Source organism: Rana temporaria, chromosome 13 (assembly GCF_905171775.1).
Source record: "Rana temporaria chromosome 13, aRanTem1.1, whole genome shotgun sequence".
In the NCBI taxonomy this organism is placed as follows: Eukaryota; Metazoa; Chordata; class Amphibia; order Anura; family Ranidae; genus Rana; species Rana temporaria.
Genome location: NC_053501.1, coordinates 41,466,609 through 41,485,112, shown reverse-complemented (window position 1 = coordinate 41,485,112; position 18,504 = coordinate 41,466,609). Strand labels below are relative to the sequence as shown.

General features: G+C 42.1%; 1 protein-coding gene across 3 annotated transcripts in view; it reads right to left on the bottom strand.

The window, feature by feature from the left end:
• ACTN1 (actinin alpha 1) overlaps positions 1-18,504 on the bottom strand; it is a 159,801-nt gene that overhangs the window by 72,255 nt on the left and 69,042 nt on the right. For all 3 annotated transcript variants that reach the window (XM_040333374.1, XM_040333376.1, XM_040333375.1), the window contains exons 2-7: positions 10,498-10,612; positions 7,025-7,144; positions 4,486-4,572; positions 2,062-2,149; positions 907-985; positions 677-758 (exon numbers count right to left, since the gene is read on the bottom strand). In XM_040333374.1, coding sequence (XP_040189308.1) covers positions 677-758; positions 907-985; positions 2,062-2,149; positions 4,486-4,572; positions 7,025-7,144; positions 10,498-10,612 — 571 coding nt within the window. The remainder of the gene's footprint in view (positions 1-676; positions 759-906; positions 986-2,061; positions 2,150-4,485; positions 4,573-7,024; positions 7,145-10,497; positions 10,613-18,504) is intronic.

The window sequence follows — 18,504 nt, the reverse complement described above, 5'->3', positions numbered from 1 at the left end:
CATTTCCCCGAAAATAAGACCGGATCTTAAATTAATTTTGGCTACAAAAAATGCATTAGGGCTTATTTTTAGGGGGATGTGATATTTGTCCCCGGTCTTCTCTTTCCGCTCTCCCTCCCTGTCAGCATCTCTGTAATCCCCAAAATAAACCCTAGTTAAAGTCCTTGTAAAGTCCTTGTGTGTCTAACATAATTGTAGAAAATACCTTATTTACAGTGCCACTGGGTGCTCACATGACCCGCCGGAGCTCTTCTTCCCTGCTCCAAGCACCACAGAGGGAGGGGCCGCTGACATCAGCCGGGAGGAGGGCTCCGGCAGGTCACATGAGCACCCCGTGGCACTGTAAATAAGGTATTTTCTACAATATTGTTACATAAAGACATGCACTGGACATTATATAATCCAGTTACAGTGTGGATTACATGATTTCACAAGGACTTTAACTAGGGCTTATTTTTCGGGGTAGAGCTTATATTGCAGCTATCCTAGAAAATCGAGATAGGTCTTATTTTAGGAGTGGGTCTTATTTTTGGGGAAACATGGAATAAAAACAACAACAGCCTTAGAGAAGATATTAAAAAAAAAAAAAAACACATTAGGGGTACAAAACTGGTAGTACTGAGGCATTGGATTAAAGAGTTCTCTTGGAAAGTTCAGTTTCAGAAACCGTAATTACCTTCAGCATCCAACATCTTGGGAATATCAAGGAACCTCTCAGCAACATCGAAGGCCGTGTTCAGATTTGTGTAGGGATCATCCTACAAATACCAAAACGCAATGCAAAAACACCATGTTAAATAAATAACATACAGTATGCTGGAATTCCACTGTAATAAAAAAAAAGTCTAAATGTTTGTTACATAAACAAATGAAAAGTATTTATTATAGAAAATAAGACTGAAATACCTTCCGTAATTTGCCATAGTCAATGAGCTCTGGGCGGTGTCTATGAATAAGGGCACAGAATCCAAGACCATCTTTCCAGCTGTAAATAAAGAAGAAGAAGTGACCATTGTCATTAGTGTATTATAATGCCAAAACATCCCTCAATTTGCACTCCTAGATTATAGTATGCACCCCTTTAATTACAAATATTGCTTATTATTTCAGATTGATAACTTTCATCAGCAGGTGGCATGTTTGAGGAATTGCATACATTTATGCCGAGTCATTTTACTGCCATGTTGTAAATATCTTTTTGTAAGTCTGACCTGCTGTGCAGCTGTATACACACAACACACACAAATGTTTCAGAGGAGGGATCCCTCTGCCTTTAAGCCTCATACACACGATCGGATTATCCAACGGGAATTGTGCGATGGCAAGCTGTTGGAAAATCCGACCGTTTGTATGCTCCATCGGACAATTGTTGTCGGATTTTCCACAGACAAATGTGGCATAGCATGCTTTAAAATTATCTGCCAATAATTGTGTTGTCAGATTTTCCGATCGTGTATACACACGTCCGGACAAAACTACAAAGTAAAAACATGCTCAGAAGCAATGCTCACCATAACACAACATTAGCAGAAGTTGCCCAAAGGGTGGCACTAAAGAGCTGAAAAACCACGTAGTTCCGTATTTGTTGGCCGTCAATTCTTTGCCGTTTGTATGCATGACAAGTTCATGGCCTTTCGGACAAAAGTCCTATGCTTTGTCCTCAGAAAATCTCCCCCTTTCCTGACCTGCCATTCTGCGTACTCAGATAAGGGTCTGGTATGGATTTTGGGAGGACCCCACACCATTTTTTTTTTTGGCGTGGAAGTTCCCCTTAAAGTCGATACCAGACCTAATGTCCTAATCAACAAAACTCCCATCCCTCATGTTGAGGGCATGTGGCCTAGTATGGTGGTGCTGAGTGCCCACTCTCTGTGGTAGGTGTGCAAACGGGAAGCCGTCGGAGCAGCACACAGAAGACCAGGGCCATCACTGTATGTAGCATGCCCAACTACCGCAATTTTCAGCAGCCCCATGAATATCAACTTAAAATTGAGCCAGAGTGGACCAATGGTTGCTTGCAAAAAATATAATTCCTGGATTATCGCTTTAAGATCCACTCACCTGATGTGGAAGTTCTGTATATTTACATTCTTGTATGGCGCGGTCTTTCTTTGACACCACAACAGAAGCCCTTCCTTGGCAGAGGTTTCTGTAACAGAAACACAATATTTTAATTCTTAAAGACTCCCTGTCACCAACTCAAAAAACTGCACATAAGAAATTTTGACTATTCCAAGAGTCAATTTCCTAGCTCAACCCACCTCCCTCCTGTCATGTCATAGCCCTCTCCATTTCTGTGAGTGCCCAATTACCATCTGTGCTGCACCCTTCCTTATATACACCCTTTCTCAAGCTGCCAAGAAGAAAACTATAGAGTGTCATTTGCGTGACAGCTCGGAGTTTGTTAATAACAGATGTTGCAACTAAAGCAAAAAAGTCATATCAGCACTAGATATTTCAAAGTGGACGTATACTGCCATATAATCCAGACCATGATAGTACCCCTGCCTCCTCCTTAATGTTGGCTAATCTTCAGGTATGCAAGCCCTTTTCCGACCGGGAAACTCTCTACGACGAACAACAAAAAAGAGGGTGCAAAACCTTGTGCATTACCTTTAAAAACATTTATTATAATATGAAAGTGTTAAAAACATACAAAAAAAACAAAAATAAAAAAATGAGGACATCAAGGCATATGGCGGGCTCAACAGCTCACACTGAATACAAGGTACAATTGCTTTGCTAAGCAAATTAGCGGATTACTATCTACTACTAAAATCTGCAAAAATCCTAAATACTTTAGAGGTCAATGGTGCCAGAATTCAGGTGGGTCGATTTCCAGTCTGGAAGAATGCCTCAGCCCTGTATGAGGTCTGTGACGTCATCATTGTTCATAAAAGATTTTATGATAACTGACTCTTAAAGCGGTTGTAAACCTTAAATTTGCACTTTTACCTACAGGTAAGCCTATAACAAGGCTTACCTGTAGGTAAAAAGAATATCTCCTAAACCTGTACGGTTTAGGAGATATTCCCCTCGCAATGCGGGCGGCGCATGCGCAGGGGGGATCCACGGCGGAAGATCCGGCAGCCGCCGGACCTTGCCGATTTTTAAATCTCCCGCGCGCATGCGCGGGAGTGACGTCATCGCCGCTCCAGCCAATCACAGCGCTGGAGCGGCGCCGCTCCAGCCAATCACAGCGCTGGAGCGGCGATACCCGGAAGACACGCCGGAGCAAGATGACATCTCGCTCGGCGTGAACCAGGTAAGTGTTGTTCACCTCGTTTTTAGGTAAGTATTTCATAATCAGCTATTATGCGGTGCATACTAGCTGATTATGCATTTTGCCTTGCAGGTAAAAAAAAAAAAAAAAAATTATATATGCGGTTTACAACCGCTTTAAGGGGATCCCTAGGTGACACCAGAGTTTTGAACTCGTAGTTTGCCATGCGTCCTATATTCCTTTTTATTTTTCCTTAATTGGGGTTATCCTCCTACTCTCTTACATTTTGATTGCTTTATCCCTTTACATTTTTTCTTTATCTACGTAGCTATAGCCTACAAATTGAAAAATGAAGGACCTTGCGCTATGGAATAACTAAATAAACTAGTGCTAAAGAAATGCGATTAAATATAAGCTGCTCCTCTCAAAGTGCAATAGTGCTAGCCTGGTCTAGTTTAGGGTGTGTAATAGGGGGCGCTATAACATTATTAAATGATGCTAAATTTTGTGCATATAAAAGTAAAGTGTGCGATGCTCAATTAAATAATTAGGTAACAATCCAGTGTTAAAAATCTGCGTTGTTAAGTATTTAATCAAAAACAAATTATTCATCAAAAACACAAACAAAACATGTCCATAAATCTTTTGTGATGCAACTTCAATCTTTACACCATCACCAATGGCAACATCTTCATGAGAAAACACCCAGTGGACGCGAGTAAAATTCCTACTCCCCAAACCACCATGACCTCCAATTAAAAAGAAGGTCAGATGGAGCTTTTATATATTGTAGGCTTGTGGACTTGCTGGTATATCAGAGGAGATGCGGTGGAAATCTTGGTAATACTTCACCGCAATATCCGTACGAAAAAATGAAAAAGCAGGACCATAGCGTAATACAGTTTTTAAGTAAAAAATTTGCTTAAAAACAGGAGCCAAATGGCCACATACATTGGTAGGTGCCTTTCCTCTGCACTGGAGGCAAAAAGCGTCTGTCACCAGGTAGATAGAAGGAATAGCCGCCCCACTCGCGATGGGATGATCGGCGTGCGTTCCACCACCGTGGTGAAACAGAAACCAAAAGTGCGCTTCGGCGTACGTTTCGTCTTCACAACGTCATTAGGACGCTTCAGGATGACGTACCCAATACCTGCTGCTAAAACGTGGATTCCAGACTGCATTAATAACTTCAGGAATACCATTACTACCATTTACAAAAAAAAAAAAAAAATACCATTTAGGAAAAAAAAATAAAAAATCACCTTCAACGGAAATGTCTTGAATAGCAAAGCGAAGGATGATAGTCCAGATCATTCCTAGGGTCATTTTAGCGTTGCCGTCCACAATTTCTGAAAATAAAACAAACATAAATCATAGTGAGGAAGGCAGTCTATCTATCTAATGAGAGATTATATATATATATATATATATATATATATATATATATATATATATATATATATTATATCACACACACGTATAATGAAGTTTTCATTTACTTGCTGTGAGAGCAAACATAATACTGGTAGGCAACTCAGAGCTAGAGTAGCCCAAGGAAAGAAAACTACTCTTACAGTGGCAGTAAAGGAGGGTAGAGACAGAGACACACAAACTTGTTGTTTTATGCAGTGGTATTTACTCAGTGCAGCTTGTAACATCCAAGTGCGATAACACCAACATGTCAGGGGGAAAAAAAACAAAACAAACAATCACAGAGTTGGAAAAAGGATCACCCTCCTATAAAAATGACTTGGAAACTCAATCAGGTGTAGCTAATCGTCTTTTCAATGGCACACCGAGCCTTTTAACTTTCAACTGTGATCAGTTGTGTTCATTTTGATTAGCTCAGCATGAAAAGAGCTTTGCTATACGCAAATCTGTATACTAAAATAAATTCATATAAAAATGCACAAAGACATAAAAGTGCCAAGTGCATGCAACAATCCCTAGCATCCAGTTAACAGTGATGAGTAAACAATTAAAAGGGCCATAATAAAAAGTGCTGTTAGTGCTTTAAATATGTGCATTTCTGAAAAGACATGCGATATGACAGTGTTTCTACTCCTGCTCCCCCTGCTTAACTGCACTCACCAGAAAGCTCTCCCAGCACTGGGGGGTAAACAGCATCCACTGCTCACAGCCACTAGGATTAGACTCTAAAATCCAGGTATCAGATTTCCCCTTCTCTGTAGGTTGCGCTTAGCCAGCGGGCTTATACACGTATGTATAAGAGAATCAGGATGTCATCCAGGACTTCCTGATCCACAAATGCATCTTGTTATTATGCAAGTGGATAACTCATTTAAATAAATTGGTTTATTTTTATTTACCATGTGTATGAGACTGCTGGGTCTAAGACAACCTGGGCTCAGAGAAAGTGGATTGAAAGATGCTGGCCACCAGGGTGAGGGCAGGAAAAAAGTGCAGAGGGGGGAATCTCTGGATTGCAGATGAAAATGGCAGCAAAGCTGACTGTTAATTTATATTTTAATTGGCTATTTATTTCATATTGGTTTTTTTGTTGGCTGAAATGAAGACATACGCAGCTTTTTTTTTTATGCAGCTGTTTTTACTTAGTGCAACTTATAACACCAACATGCCAGAAAAAAAATCCCCACCACAGAACAGAATCACTGAGTTGCAAAAAGGATCCCCCTCTTAAAAAAAATCACTTGTAAACTCAAGCAAGTGTGGCGAATCATCTTTCAATGGCACACCGAGCCTTTTAACTTTCAACTGTGATCAGTTGTGTTTATTTTGATCATCTCAGCATGAAAACAGCTTTGCTATACGCAAATCTGACAGTATACTAAAATAAATTCATATAAAAATGCACAAAGACATAAAAGTGCCAAGTGCATGCAACAATCCCTAGCATCCAGTTAATAGTGATGAGTAAACAAATAAAAGGGCCATAATAAAAAGTGCCGTTAGTGCTTTAAATATGTGCATTTCTGAAAAGACATGCGATATGACAGTGTTTCTACTCCTGCTTAACTGCACTCACCAGAAGGCTCTCCTCCCAGCACTGGGGGGTAAACAGCATCCACTGCTCACAGCTGCTAGGATTAGACTCTCAAATCCAGGTATCAGATTTCCCCTTCTCTGTAGGTTGCTCTTAGCCAGCGGGCTTATACACGTATGTATAAGAGAATCAGGATGTCATCCAGGACTTCCTGATCCACAAATGCATCTTGTTATTATGCAAGTGGATAACTCATTTAAATAAATCGGTTTCTTTTTATTTACCATGTGTGTGAGACTGCTGGGTCTAAGACAACCTGGGCTCAGAGAAAGTGGATTGAATGATGCTGGCCATCAGAGTGAGGGCAGGGAAAAGGTGCAGAGGGGGGAATCTCTGGATTGCAGATGAAAATGGCAGCAAAACTGACTGTTATTTTATATCTTTTAATTGGCTATTCATTTTATCTTGTTATTTTTGGCTGGAGCGCTTCTTTAATAAAGTGAATAAAACTAGTGTTTGCAGTTTAACTTATCAGAAGAGAATATGACAGCTTCCAACATAAGAGCCATTTAGAGACTAAACACAAAAACATAAAAATAAAAGATGCATATCTCCCAATGTGGAAGTAAACCCTCCTATTGTTTTCAGTCAACCAAGCTGCCATCTTGGCTTCGACTACCAGCTACAACTGCCATGATGCTGCACATGTGATCAGTTACAACTCCGGCCATTGGATGGTTTGACAGCTTTACACAGTGACAGCCAATCCTCAGGCCCTCTCAGAGACACGTTTCTGCGATAGTTTTAGGTTTATCCACGTTTACAAGTCTTCTCACCTTCTGCACCAATGGAGACCAGTTTTACCCCTTTACCGGTAATAAAATTCAGAGCTTTGTTGACATTGGAGATTTTGTGCACCCGCATTTTTCCACGTTCAGGTTTGGCCAAGCGTTCGCCTGTTGGAAAAAATAAATAAATGTATTAAAGCTTATATACGTGCCTAAACATTAGGTGCATACACACAAATATGCCCAATACAAGCATCCCTTGTGATAATCTGACAGTGTAGTACAGGGGTGCCCAACCAGTGGCCCGGGGGCCACATGTGGCCCGCGACTTCCTTCTCTGGGATGGAATAAAATAGAATACTGTTATTAAAGGCAAGTTTATTACTAAAATCACAGTGTATATATGGGCATATCTGTTCTGCAGTGGTTACTGGGCTGCTTTCAAACTAATCTACAGGTGCAGAGAAGAGCACCTGTGGGTTACCTGCACTGAGCCATAGACTTCTGTTACCTGCACGTTTGGTGTGCTGAGAGTAGAGTGGGCACTTTAGAGCCGAGTAGGCTGCCATCCACCCACTCCGCTCATTGCGGCCCGCGACCAGTTACCAAGTTGCTTAAGTGGCCCTTGCTCTTCAAAAGGTTGGGCACCCCTGGTGTAGTACAAAACCGAAGTGCTAGCAAGCATGGGTAAGCAGTGCAAGAAATCATCAGGGATAAAAGCTTTACTTGTGTAATAAAATATTTGGGGTTAATTCAGGATTTACAGCATGCAATAAAATCTTTGAGGTGGATTCAGGATTGTTACATATAAAGAAATTATCTTTTAAATTACTCTTTATGTACATTATGATGACAATTTACATGCACTGTCTTGAAAGTCCTCAGGGGGTATATTACCACCTGTTGTCATGTCTAGTTTTTTTGTACAGTTATGGAAAAATTATTTTAAAGGTAGAAACTAAATATTCCAACCAGATTCTTTGCTAAAAGTCAAAAACTTTTCATATCCTTTCATACTGTATAGTTACATAGTCAGGTTGAAAAAAAGCCATCTAGTTCAACCAAAAAAAAAAAAGGGGGGGGGGTATAATAATGTTTTTTTTTTTTTTTTTTTTTTTTTAATATGATATATGGGTATATGAAGTCCTATACCCACAGCTGAATCCAGATGATAGCAATAAGACCCCAGCAAAGCATGTTCCAATTTACTCCATTAGGCCATAACCAGCTCTTGAAGGAGACTTCCACATTTTCACAGCTCTGAAGAAGCCTTTCCGTATTTGGAGATTAAGGGCCAGATCCACGAAAGAATTACGCCGGCATATCTCTTGATACGCCGCGTAATTTCAAATTTTGCGCGTCGTATCTTTGTTTTGTATCGACAAAACAAGATACGACAGCATCTCGGATGGATCCGACAGGCGTACGTCTTCGTACGCCGTCGGATCTTAGGTGCAATTTTTCGGCGGCCGCTAGGTGGAGTTTCCGTCAAATTCCGCGTTGAGTATGCAAATTAGCTAGTTACGGCGATCCACGAACGTACGTCCGGCGCATTTTTTTTACGTCGTTTGCGTTCAGCTTTTTCCGGCGTATAGTTAAACCTGCTATTATGAGGCGTACTCAATGTTAAGTATGGCCGTCGTTCCCGCCTCGCATTTTGAATTTTTTACGTCGTTTGCGCAAGTCGTTCGCAGATAGGGATTTGCGTAGAATGACGTTACTCGTCGTAAACATTGGCTTGTTCCGGTTTCATTTCGAGCATGCACACTGGGATACCCCCACGGACGGCGCATGCGCAGTTAAAAAAAAACGGTGTTTATGTCGGGTCACAACGTATTTACATAAAACACGCCCCCATCACAGAGATTTGAATGCCGCACCATTACGCCGCCAAAGATACACTACGCCGCCGTAACTTACGGCGCAAATTCTTTGAGGATTCGAAAAAAGAAGATAAGTTACGGCGGCGTAGTGTATCTTAGATACGCTACGCCCGGCGGATTAATGCGCCGATGTACGTGAATCTACCCCTAAATCTTTTCCTTCAGACGTAAAGAGTGCCCCCTTGTCCTCTGTGATGACGTATGATGCATGCATATTCTTATGCCTCAAGTGCATGACTTTACATTTATCAACATTATCACAAATACATGCAAATACATCACAAAGACACCAGAGAGGTCTTCAACATGTCTGCTGCCATTTAAACGGTGGGCATTAACCCTAAATTTCTACAAAACACACATATCTATAGACATCTTGGCTCTGAAGGAGGTGAATGCAAGGATGAAGGTTGGCAAAATTACTACTGAAAAATAAAATAAATAAATGTGCGCATGTATGTATGTATGTATGTATGTATGTGTATGTGTATATTTATATGCGTACGTGTGTAATGTATATATGTATGTTACTTTGCTATTTAGACCCCCTGTTTACATTGAAACGATTTGACAGGTCAAGTTGCAGCCTATTGCCAGCTCCTCATTTACAACTATTTGGTGGGTGGTCAAAATTCCTGTTTTCACTTGTTCATAATAGTGGCAAGGACTGCTGCTCCTCTGAATAGCGAACCATGTTCAGATCCCTTCTCAGAGGCTTTTGACAAGTGGAGACGTGGTGATAATAAAAAGGCACCCCTGACAGTCTGCTAAACCGCACCTTCTTTGCCTGCGTGTCTTTCGTTGACAAGCAGTAATGTGAACCAAGTCTTAAGCCGCATACACTCGACCGTTATACAGGTCATTGAAAAAAACGACGTTTTTCTTGACGCGATTCCTCTCAAGCCTGCCTTGCATACACACGATCGCGAAAAAAAAATGCTTGACCAAAGTGCGGTGACGTGCAACACATACGACGGCACTATAAAAGGGGAAATTCCATTCGAATGGCGCCACCCTTTGTGCTGCTTTTGCTGATTTCGTGTTACCGCGTGTTATTAAAAGTTTGGCGAGAGACAATTTGCGTTTTTTTAGTCTGTTACAGCGTGACGAATGTGCCATCTCCATTACGAACGCTAGTTTTACCAGAACGAGCGCTCCCGTCTCATAACTTGCTTCTGAGCATGCACGTTTTTTTCCCCTTAAAGCCTACATACAATCGTTTTCACGATGTGAAATAAAACAATGTGAAAAACTACGAGAAAAAAAAATAGTGCAGGTTCTAAATTTTTAAATGGCCTTTTCGTAGAGAAAAATGCTCTGGAGCATACACACGACCAATTAAAAAAATTGAATTTTTCTCGTCATTAAAAACGGTCGTGTGTACACAGCATTAGACTGGTTGAAAAATACAGGTCTAAAAAATGCATTCTATGCCCTATATGTGGTCACTATAAAATGTATTTTGCACTAGTCTGTATGGTTTACTGGTTACCAGAGAATATTCTGGGTTCTGTAATAGTGCTGCAAGTTATGCATTGGTGGGCACATCCATTTATACAGCAGATGGACACTGTTTTCCAATGCATGTACACTGGATTTTAAGTATGGTCATTCTCTATTCACCATAATCTAACCCACCTGAAATGACTTCAAGTAGTAACATGAGTTTAAGGCCATCTCTGAAATCCTCATCTATGTTCTCGATCTGTGTTCCAGCTTTCCGGAGATGTGAGTTGCACCACGCTGTGAAGGTCTGTAAAGAAAATCAAATGGTCAATGGCAGGAAAACAAGTGCAAAAGCATAACAAAGTAACATACTATAATTCATGAAATAAAAGGCAAAAACACACACTGTTTGGTAATGGCAGAAAATGCATGTTAAGCACGTCCCTTCCATGTAAAAACAGTTTTTTCCCAATGCTGTTTCTTACCATTATCAGTAATTTCTTGTAGTATGCAAAGACGAGTGAAAAAGCTAGAAAATGCAAAAAGTGAATCTACAGTACACCTGTTCTCAGTGACGGGACAAGGTCCTCTAGAGCCCAGGGCGAACATGCCAAATTAATTGCCGCCCCCCCGATATATGAATGGGTCAACAAAATCCCCCCCCCCCCCCCAAAAAAAAATCACTAATCTGCATGCTCCCCCTAAGCATAAAGCCCCCCTTCCTCCCAGTACAAATCCACGCCCCTGCTGAAATCTCTTCTACTGGCACAAATTTTTGCCCCTCCTAGCTCAAATCTTCCCTCTGAGCACAAAACGTCTCCCTCCCATTCCAAATCCCCTCCCCTGGCACAAACACCCCTACTAGCATAAATCCCTCCCCCATAAAACAATTTGTGACCATAGAACAAATCCCCCCACCATACCATATTGCCTTTTCTAGCACAAATCACCCCTCCTAGCACAAATACTCTTCACTCATCCCCCCCTTCCAACATAAATCCACCCAAATCACCGCTCCTAGCACACCTACCCAAATTTTCCCTCCTAGAACAATTCTTACCCCCTACCACCCTCCCCCACATCCCCCCTTCCAACACAAATTCCCTCCCCCCAATCAGTTTGTGGTGCCCCCCTACCCTACAATGTACCACACTGCCCAGGGCAGCCGTCCCTCCTGCCCACCCCTGCATGTTCTGCTGCGGGTATCAGGAAGTGAAAAGTAAACCTCTTGCACAGTGCTGAAGGCCACTAGGTGGCGCTTCCATTGCGGTCGGCGTAGAATATGTAAATCACTAGATACGCCTATTCACGAACGTACGCCCGGCCGACGCAGTACAGATACGCCGTTTCCGTAAGAGATGTCCCCTAGGTGGCGTAGCCAATGTTAAAGTATGGCCGCCGTTCCCGCGTCGAAATTCGAAAATTTTACGTCGTTTGCGCAAGTCGTCCGTGAATAGGGATTTACGTTGTTTACGTCTACGCCGAAATCAATAGGCCCGTGCGGCGGACTTAGCCGCAATGCACACTGGGAAATGTAGGCGCCCGGCACATGCGCAGTTTAAAAAAAACTTCAATTACGTCGGGTCAAGCCTCATTATCATAAAACACACACCCTCAGACAAATTTGAATTAGGCGCCCTTACGCCCGCCCGCTTTAGGCTACGCCGCCGTAACTTAGCAGGCAAGTACATTGTGAATCATGTACTTGCCTTGCTAACTTACGGCGGCGTAGCTTAAATGCCATAAGCTACGCCGCTTTAAAGTTGCGGCCATCTATGTGAATCTAGCTAATAGAAAGGGTTTCTTTACACCGGAGTTCTTCTTTAGGATGAAATTAGCTTAGCTAATCCAAGCCTGACATCGCTCGACCATTGCATTACAACAAGCCAATTAATGATCACCTTTATCCCTATTTGCTGCCATCGTTTATGCCCAGATCACTAAAACATTTATCACTTTACAATTCCTCTGCATCGTCTCATTAATCATCATCAGTTTGCTTGTGTTTTTTGTCATTGTGGCATCCTGTTGCCAGCTATTGATCAAAGCATTAATCTTCTTTGCTGTATTCAAGTCTCGGTCTGGATTCCATCTATCTTTTTACAGGACAATGTTTATGCCTCATGGCACTTTCTGGTTTGAGTCGTACGCGATTGTTCTGCTCTGTGTCATTGCACGTTTTGCAGAAGAGGCCTTTTTTGGTGCTGACTGAGTAAAAACAACATGATTGTACAGCCTTTAAGGACAAATTAAAAAAATATATATATATATATTTCTGGCAAAAACGCTGTGACCACAGTATGTAGAGGGACTCTGACACTTGTGTGCTACACCAGATCACTAAATATAGCAGCGGGTAAAACAAAAATGCCAAAATAACAGAAATTTCCTCAAATGTTTCAGGGATAAGGAAATTGTTATTTATTTTTTCTATTATGCTGTTACTGTAAATACAGAGCAACTGGTTAGATTTCAACATCCAAGGGTCAGATCAACCAACAATGAATGTGAACATATCCAAGCTCCCATCCATGAACCTAGAATAGCTAATGTTAGAGTTCCTACGTGGGCATGCAGGTTATACAGTATATAGGTTTTAGCAGCTATAAGCAGAGCCCACAGTCAAGAAATATGGTGGCTTATACATACTGTTACAGAGTTGATTATTATACTTTCAAAGAAGTAGGCACTGGGCAGTAAGAGGAAACTTTGACAATGGAAATGACATTTAAAGTGGTTCTAAAGGCTCAAGGTTTGTAAAAATAAATACTACAATACCTTTCTCTGTGCAGCATACCGCCCCCCCCCCCCCCACCCTCTAATACTTACGCAAGTCTGATCTTCCTCCAGTGCTGTGCATGAGTGCCTCAGCTCTGCAGGGACTCTCTTCTTATTGGCTGAGACAGCATCTGGAGAGATTGGTTCCCGTTGCCATCAATCACAGCCAGCGAGCCAATGAGCGGCTCCAACCTTTTCAGAATGAAAGTCAGTGATCGCTGGCTCTGTCCATTCACATAACTGAGCACCTTAACCTGTGTTTACGATGCTTCAGGTTTATGAATGGAGAGGAGCTTCTCTCCATTCATTTTAGCTGAGGCTGCAGAGAAGGACTGGGGAATCTGTGTCCTTTGTCCCTTTCTCTGTCTCAAAGGGGAGATGTCAGAGGTCTGATATATATATATATATAATAAAAAAAAAAAAAAACACACACACACACACACACACACACACACACACACACACACACACACACACACACACACACACACACACACACACACACACACACACACACACACACACACACACACACACACACACACACACACACACACACACACACACACACACACACACACACACACTGACAATCCACTCCCCCCTAAGCAAAAGAAGAAAGCACTGTAAAAAAAAAAAATACTGCCACTGTCACATGAACGTATCGGTAATCCGTATCGGTGAGTACTTAAAAAAAAGTATCGGTACTTGTACTCTGTCTCAAAAAAGTGGTATCGGAACAATCCTAAACTTCTAACTAGGGTTGTCCCGATACTAGTATCGGTACCAATACTGAGCATTTGCGCGAGTACTTGTACACGCGCAAATGCTCCCGATGCTTCTGCCGATACTTTTTTTTCCCCCCTCACCTCGAGCGGGCTGAGAGCGGCGGCTGAGAAGGGGTGGAGAGAGCGGCAATGATCATTCTAATTGTTTGGTTTTTTTCCTCACCTCGAGCGGGTGCAGAGAGGGGGCGGAGAGCGGGGGCTGAGAAGGGGCGGAGAGCTAGCGGCGGAGATCGTGCTAAATGATGAGGGGCGGAGAGGGGCTGTGAGTGTGCCAATAGTGGGCGGAGAGTGGGCGGAGAGCGGGACGGACATCGTAGTAGGCAGCCCTCGGCAAGTAAGATTGCGTGAACTTGTGAAGTGATTCAAGCTGAATGAATACGGTCACTACAGTAGTACACTACACACTATCACAGTTGCAAGCTATGTGCAGTTGCCATAAGTAATTGCGTGCCGTGTGTCACTGTCTAGCATTGCATGTTCTTTCTGTGTCAGTATGGAGTCACATAAAAAATAGAGCATTATCAATTGTACTTTAGGAATGTATAATTTTATTTTAAATAATGTTGTTCATTTAAAAGAATTTGATCAATTTATGTATAGATTTGTATTTTATTTTAGATCCAATTTTTTTAAGCAAAGTTCAGTTTTGATAAGCTCAGCATGGCCCGGAGGGGGGGGGGGGGGGGGCTGCCTTTCTCTCATAAATAAGACGATAAGAATTAAAGCGGTTGTATACCTAAATTTTCGACTTTGTATTGCTCAAAGCATCTTAATCTCCCCAATGCATTGCTCTGTGTCTTTTCTGTCCTACCTGCTTCCTTTCCTGTATATCGCGGATATGCCGAGTGATGACGTCGTTCCGCACATGCGCCGTACAATCGTTCAAACCTGGCAAGCCGAGACGCTGCCGGCCAAATCTCTGTTTATGTCGGGGGCTGCGTCATTTCCTGCTGTTGACGTCAGCCCCGACATCACGCGATGGTTTGCGCTGACTTTTCCTCCCCCCAGAGGCTCATGAATGGAAAGTGTAATCAACTGCAGCAGATGCGGAAGACCTAAACGAGAATGGCGCAGGCATACTATGAGAAGGAGACTGCAGAAAAGCCAAGATTTAAACGGTACAACTAAAAATTACATTTAAAACATAGCGATCGATCGATGCAGCGGTACAGGGTCTTTCTAAATATGTAAATAGTTCAGAGAGGAGATGAGGGTTTACTACCGCTTTAACTCTTGAGGACAGAGCCACCCGCTGACAGTTATTCTGTATTACACCTATAGTGCTTAATTGAAGTTTAAAATGCAATGTGAAAAAGCAGCATTGACTCATTTCCAACTCGCAAAATAGTAACCCCAATGAATGTTTTCGCTATGTGTAAAGGGGCATTCTTCCCACCGACCACCAATGTAATGGGCATTCTTCCCACCAACCTATTGTGGTTTGAACTGTCACATGACATTTAAAAAAAGTATCGGTATTGGCGAGTACATGGAAAAAAAGTATCGGTACTTGTACTCGGTCTTAAAAAAGTGGTATCGGGACAACCCTACCTCTAACCCATCAGATTTTTTTTTTTTCCCAGCATCTGTGTCCCATTGCAGCGATGTCCCTTCACTTCCTGCACCATAGCCAAACAGGAAGCGGGAAGAATTCCCTGCAAATTAAGGGAATTCCTTGGGGACCCCCAGGTCCCCAGAACTAGTGTCCCCATTGGAAGATTTCCCCTCTATTACTTTTCTGAGGACAATCCAAAAATGTATGATTTTCTTTTACATTTACTTTCAATGATAAATGATAAACAGGACAAATTGAGTGGGTGATTCTTAATGGGGAAATCAATGCCACCATTTTATTCTCCAGGGCCTCTGGGAGGTACTGTAAAAGGGAAATCTACAAGATTGGTGGCCTAAGGAAAGCGTGGGGAGACAGCCATCAATAAAAACTGACCGGGGTTCCAATCTCTACTTCATCCAAAATGATTTTTTTTTTTAAAAAAAAGCACAAGAGAAAAAAAAAAATAAAAAAAAAGTTTTGCCTTTTTCTTTTTCTTTTTCCCATCCACCCAACCAGCGATAAACTTCGATCTGAATTCTGCATATTAAAAGGTTCATTCTACTTTATTATCATTATAAGACCGATGTCTGCTATGCCCACTCTTTCCTTGGGCCACCAATCTTGTAGATTTCGCTTTACGGTACCTCCAGAGGCCCTGGAGAATAAAATGGGGGCATCGCTTTATCAGATCATGGCAAAGAGGCACATTCTTTTAGCCCTTTTGCTTCTGGAGACAATTATTTCTCTCGCACACATGCACATTTTTTTACATGCCAACATGCGCAAAACCTAAAACATCATATTTAGTAAAGGCAGCGGACCCATAGAATGAAAGCATGGTAGTTGGAATTTTTTATGCCCCAGGATTTATTACATTTATATTCTCTGTAAAAAGATGCATCCAAATTCATTTTAGCACGCGCACACACACACACACACACACACACACACACACACACACACACACACACACACTAAATTCTCCAACTTTTTTGTAAAACAGAAAAGATGAGGCAACGTCAATGAAATAGACACCAAATATGTCAAAATTCAAAACCACATTCGCCTGCAACATGGCGACAAACTTCGACACTCAAAACTGTCCACAGACAATGCTTTGGAAACCTTCACATGTTGTCATCCACCTAACCTGGGGTTAACCATAAAAAAACGGTTCTAAAATGGTTTCCTCATTTTGGAGTGTGAGGATTACACAGCATGTGGCTTTGTGTGTGCTCATATGAGTTTACATTTTTTGTTCTTGTACTATATTGTTTTTAATTTCACACTTTTTCCCCCACTTAAAAAAGGCTAACCTTTACTTGCAAAAACATGTGCACTTATTTTTTAGGCTGGGTTAACAATAGTGCAAATTGGATGCAGTTTTCACCACATCCAATTCGCATGACAGGAGATTGTGACCGGCTCTCTATGGAGCAGCTCACACATCTATGGGGTGGCTGCGGAGCGCATCGCGCAGGAGTCCCGTGCGTCTTTGGCTCAGTTTTAGGTCCAAATTCAGGCATAAATTTGGGCCCGATTCGCCCCTGAAATGGAGAACAGGGACGCACCAGACCCCCCTCCTGTCAGACACATTTGTCTTTGGTGTGAATCTAGCTTTAAACAAAAGTGAATTTTATTTAAAAGTGGAGATTCACCCAGAAATGAAAATTTTTAACATTAGATTGATGCTCATTTTGTCAAGGGGAATCGGGTAGTATTTTTAAAAACGAAGCCGTACTTACCGTTTTAGAGATACATCTTCTCCGCCGCTTCCGGGTATGGGCTGCGGGAGCGGGCGTTCCTATTTGATTGACAGTCTTCCGACAGGCTTCCGACGGTCGCATCTATCGCGTCACGATTTTCCGAAAGTAGCCGAACGTCGGTGCGCAGGCGCCATATAGAGCCGCGCCGACGTTCGGCTTCTTTCGGCTACTCGTGACGCGATAGATGCGACTGTCGGAAGACTGTCAATCAAATAGAAACGCCCAGTCCTGAAGACCATACCTGGAAGCGGCGGACAAGATCGCTCTCTAAAACGGTAAGTACAGCTTCGTTTTTAAAAAAACTACCCGATTCCCCTTGACAAAATGAGCCTCAATCTAATGTTACAAAAATTTTTTTAGTGTGAACTCCCGCTTTAATGTAATGCTTTCACAAGGTGGCTAAAGCTCCTAAATGAAAGCACTTTCAAATGACATTCCCTAAATTCAGGAAACTATGATTAAGGACACAGGGTCCTTGATTGCTGCTTTCCCTGGCTCTGCTAGCCAGGAACTAAGAGCTCTGAACCCAGAAGTGCTCAGAGGTGAGCGCCTCCAGGTTCATACTTCACAAAAAAGATAGAACATCTGTTCCACCATCTCTTCCCACTCACCATCATGTTTTTTTATTTGTATTGTTTTGCAGTCCTGGGCTTCTGGGAATAGCAGGCAAGTCATCACTGTGCTGCTTTTAATACCCTGCTTAATTCCAGGCTGACGGCAGGTTGGTGACCAAGCTGTTTATCCTCAAAATCACTATGGCTCCATGATTGCTAGGGAGGCAAGTCACAATGGGCTCCATTCACAGAACCAGATCACATGCTGTATTTAGGCATTTTCCCAAATACTGCATGCGATCCTGAAAATGGGAACTAACTATTGCTTTATGCAGTACTATATATACACTGCATAAAGCAAAATCGCTTGGTAAATACTGCATAAAACAGGAGTGAAAGTCCATTCACATAAAAAAAAAAAAAAAAATGCAATATATAAGTGGTGGTCCCAGCATGCAATGTTTAAGGAACCAGCAGTCGCTGACAGCATAACCACCATGACAGTTATTGGTTGTCAAGGATGCTGGCAGCCACACGCTCCTTAACCAGCTTTTTACAGCTTGTGGCAAGGATGCCGGCTCCCGCAGATTTTCACTACTAAAATACCGCATGACTTCATAAAAATAACCCATGCAGTATTTTAGTAGCATTTTTTAGTGAATGTCTAAAAACCTGAAAACCGCTGGGTGGCATCTTGCCACATACTTGAATGCGGTAAAATGCCTCTTGTGTGAATGGAGCCCACTGACCTTTGACAT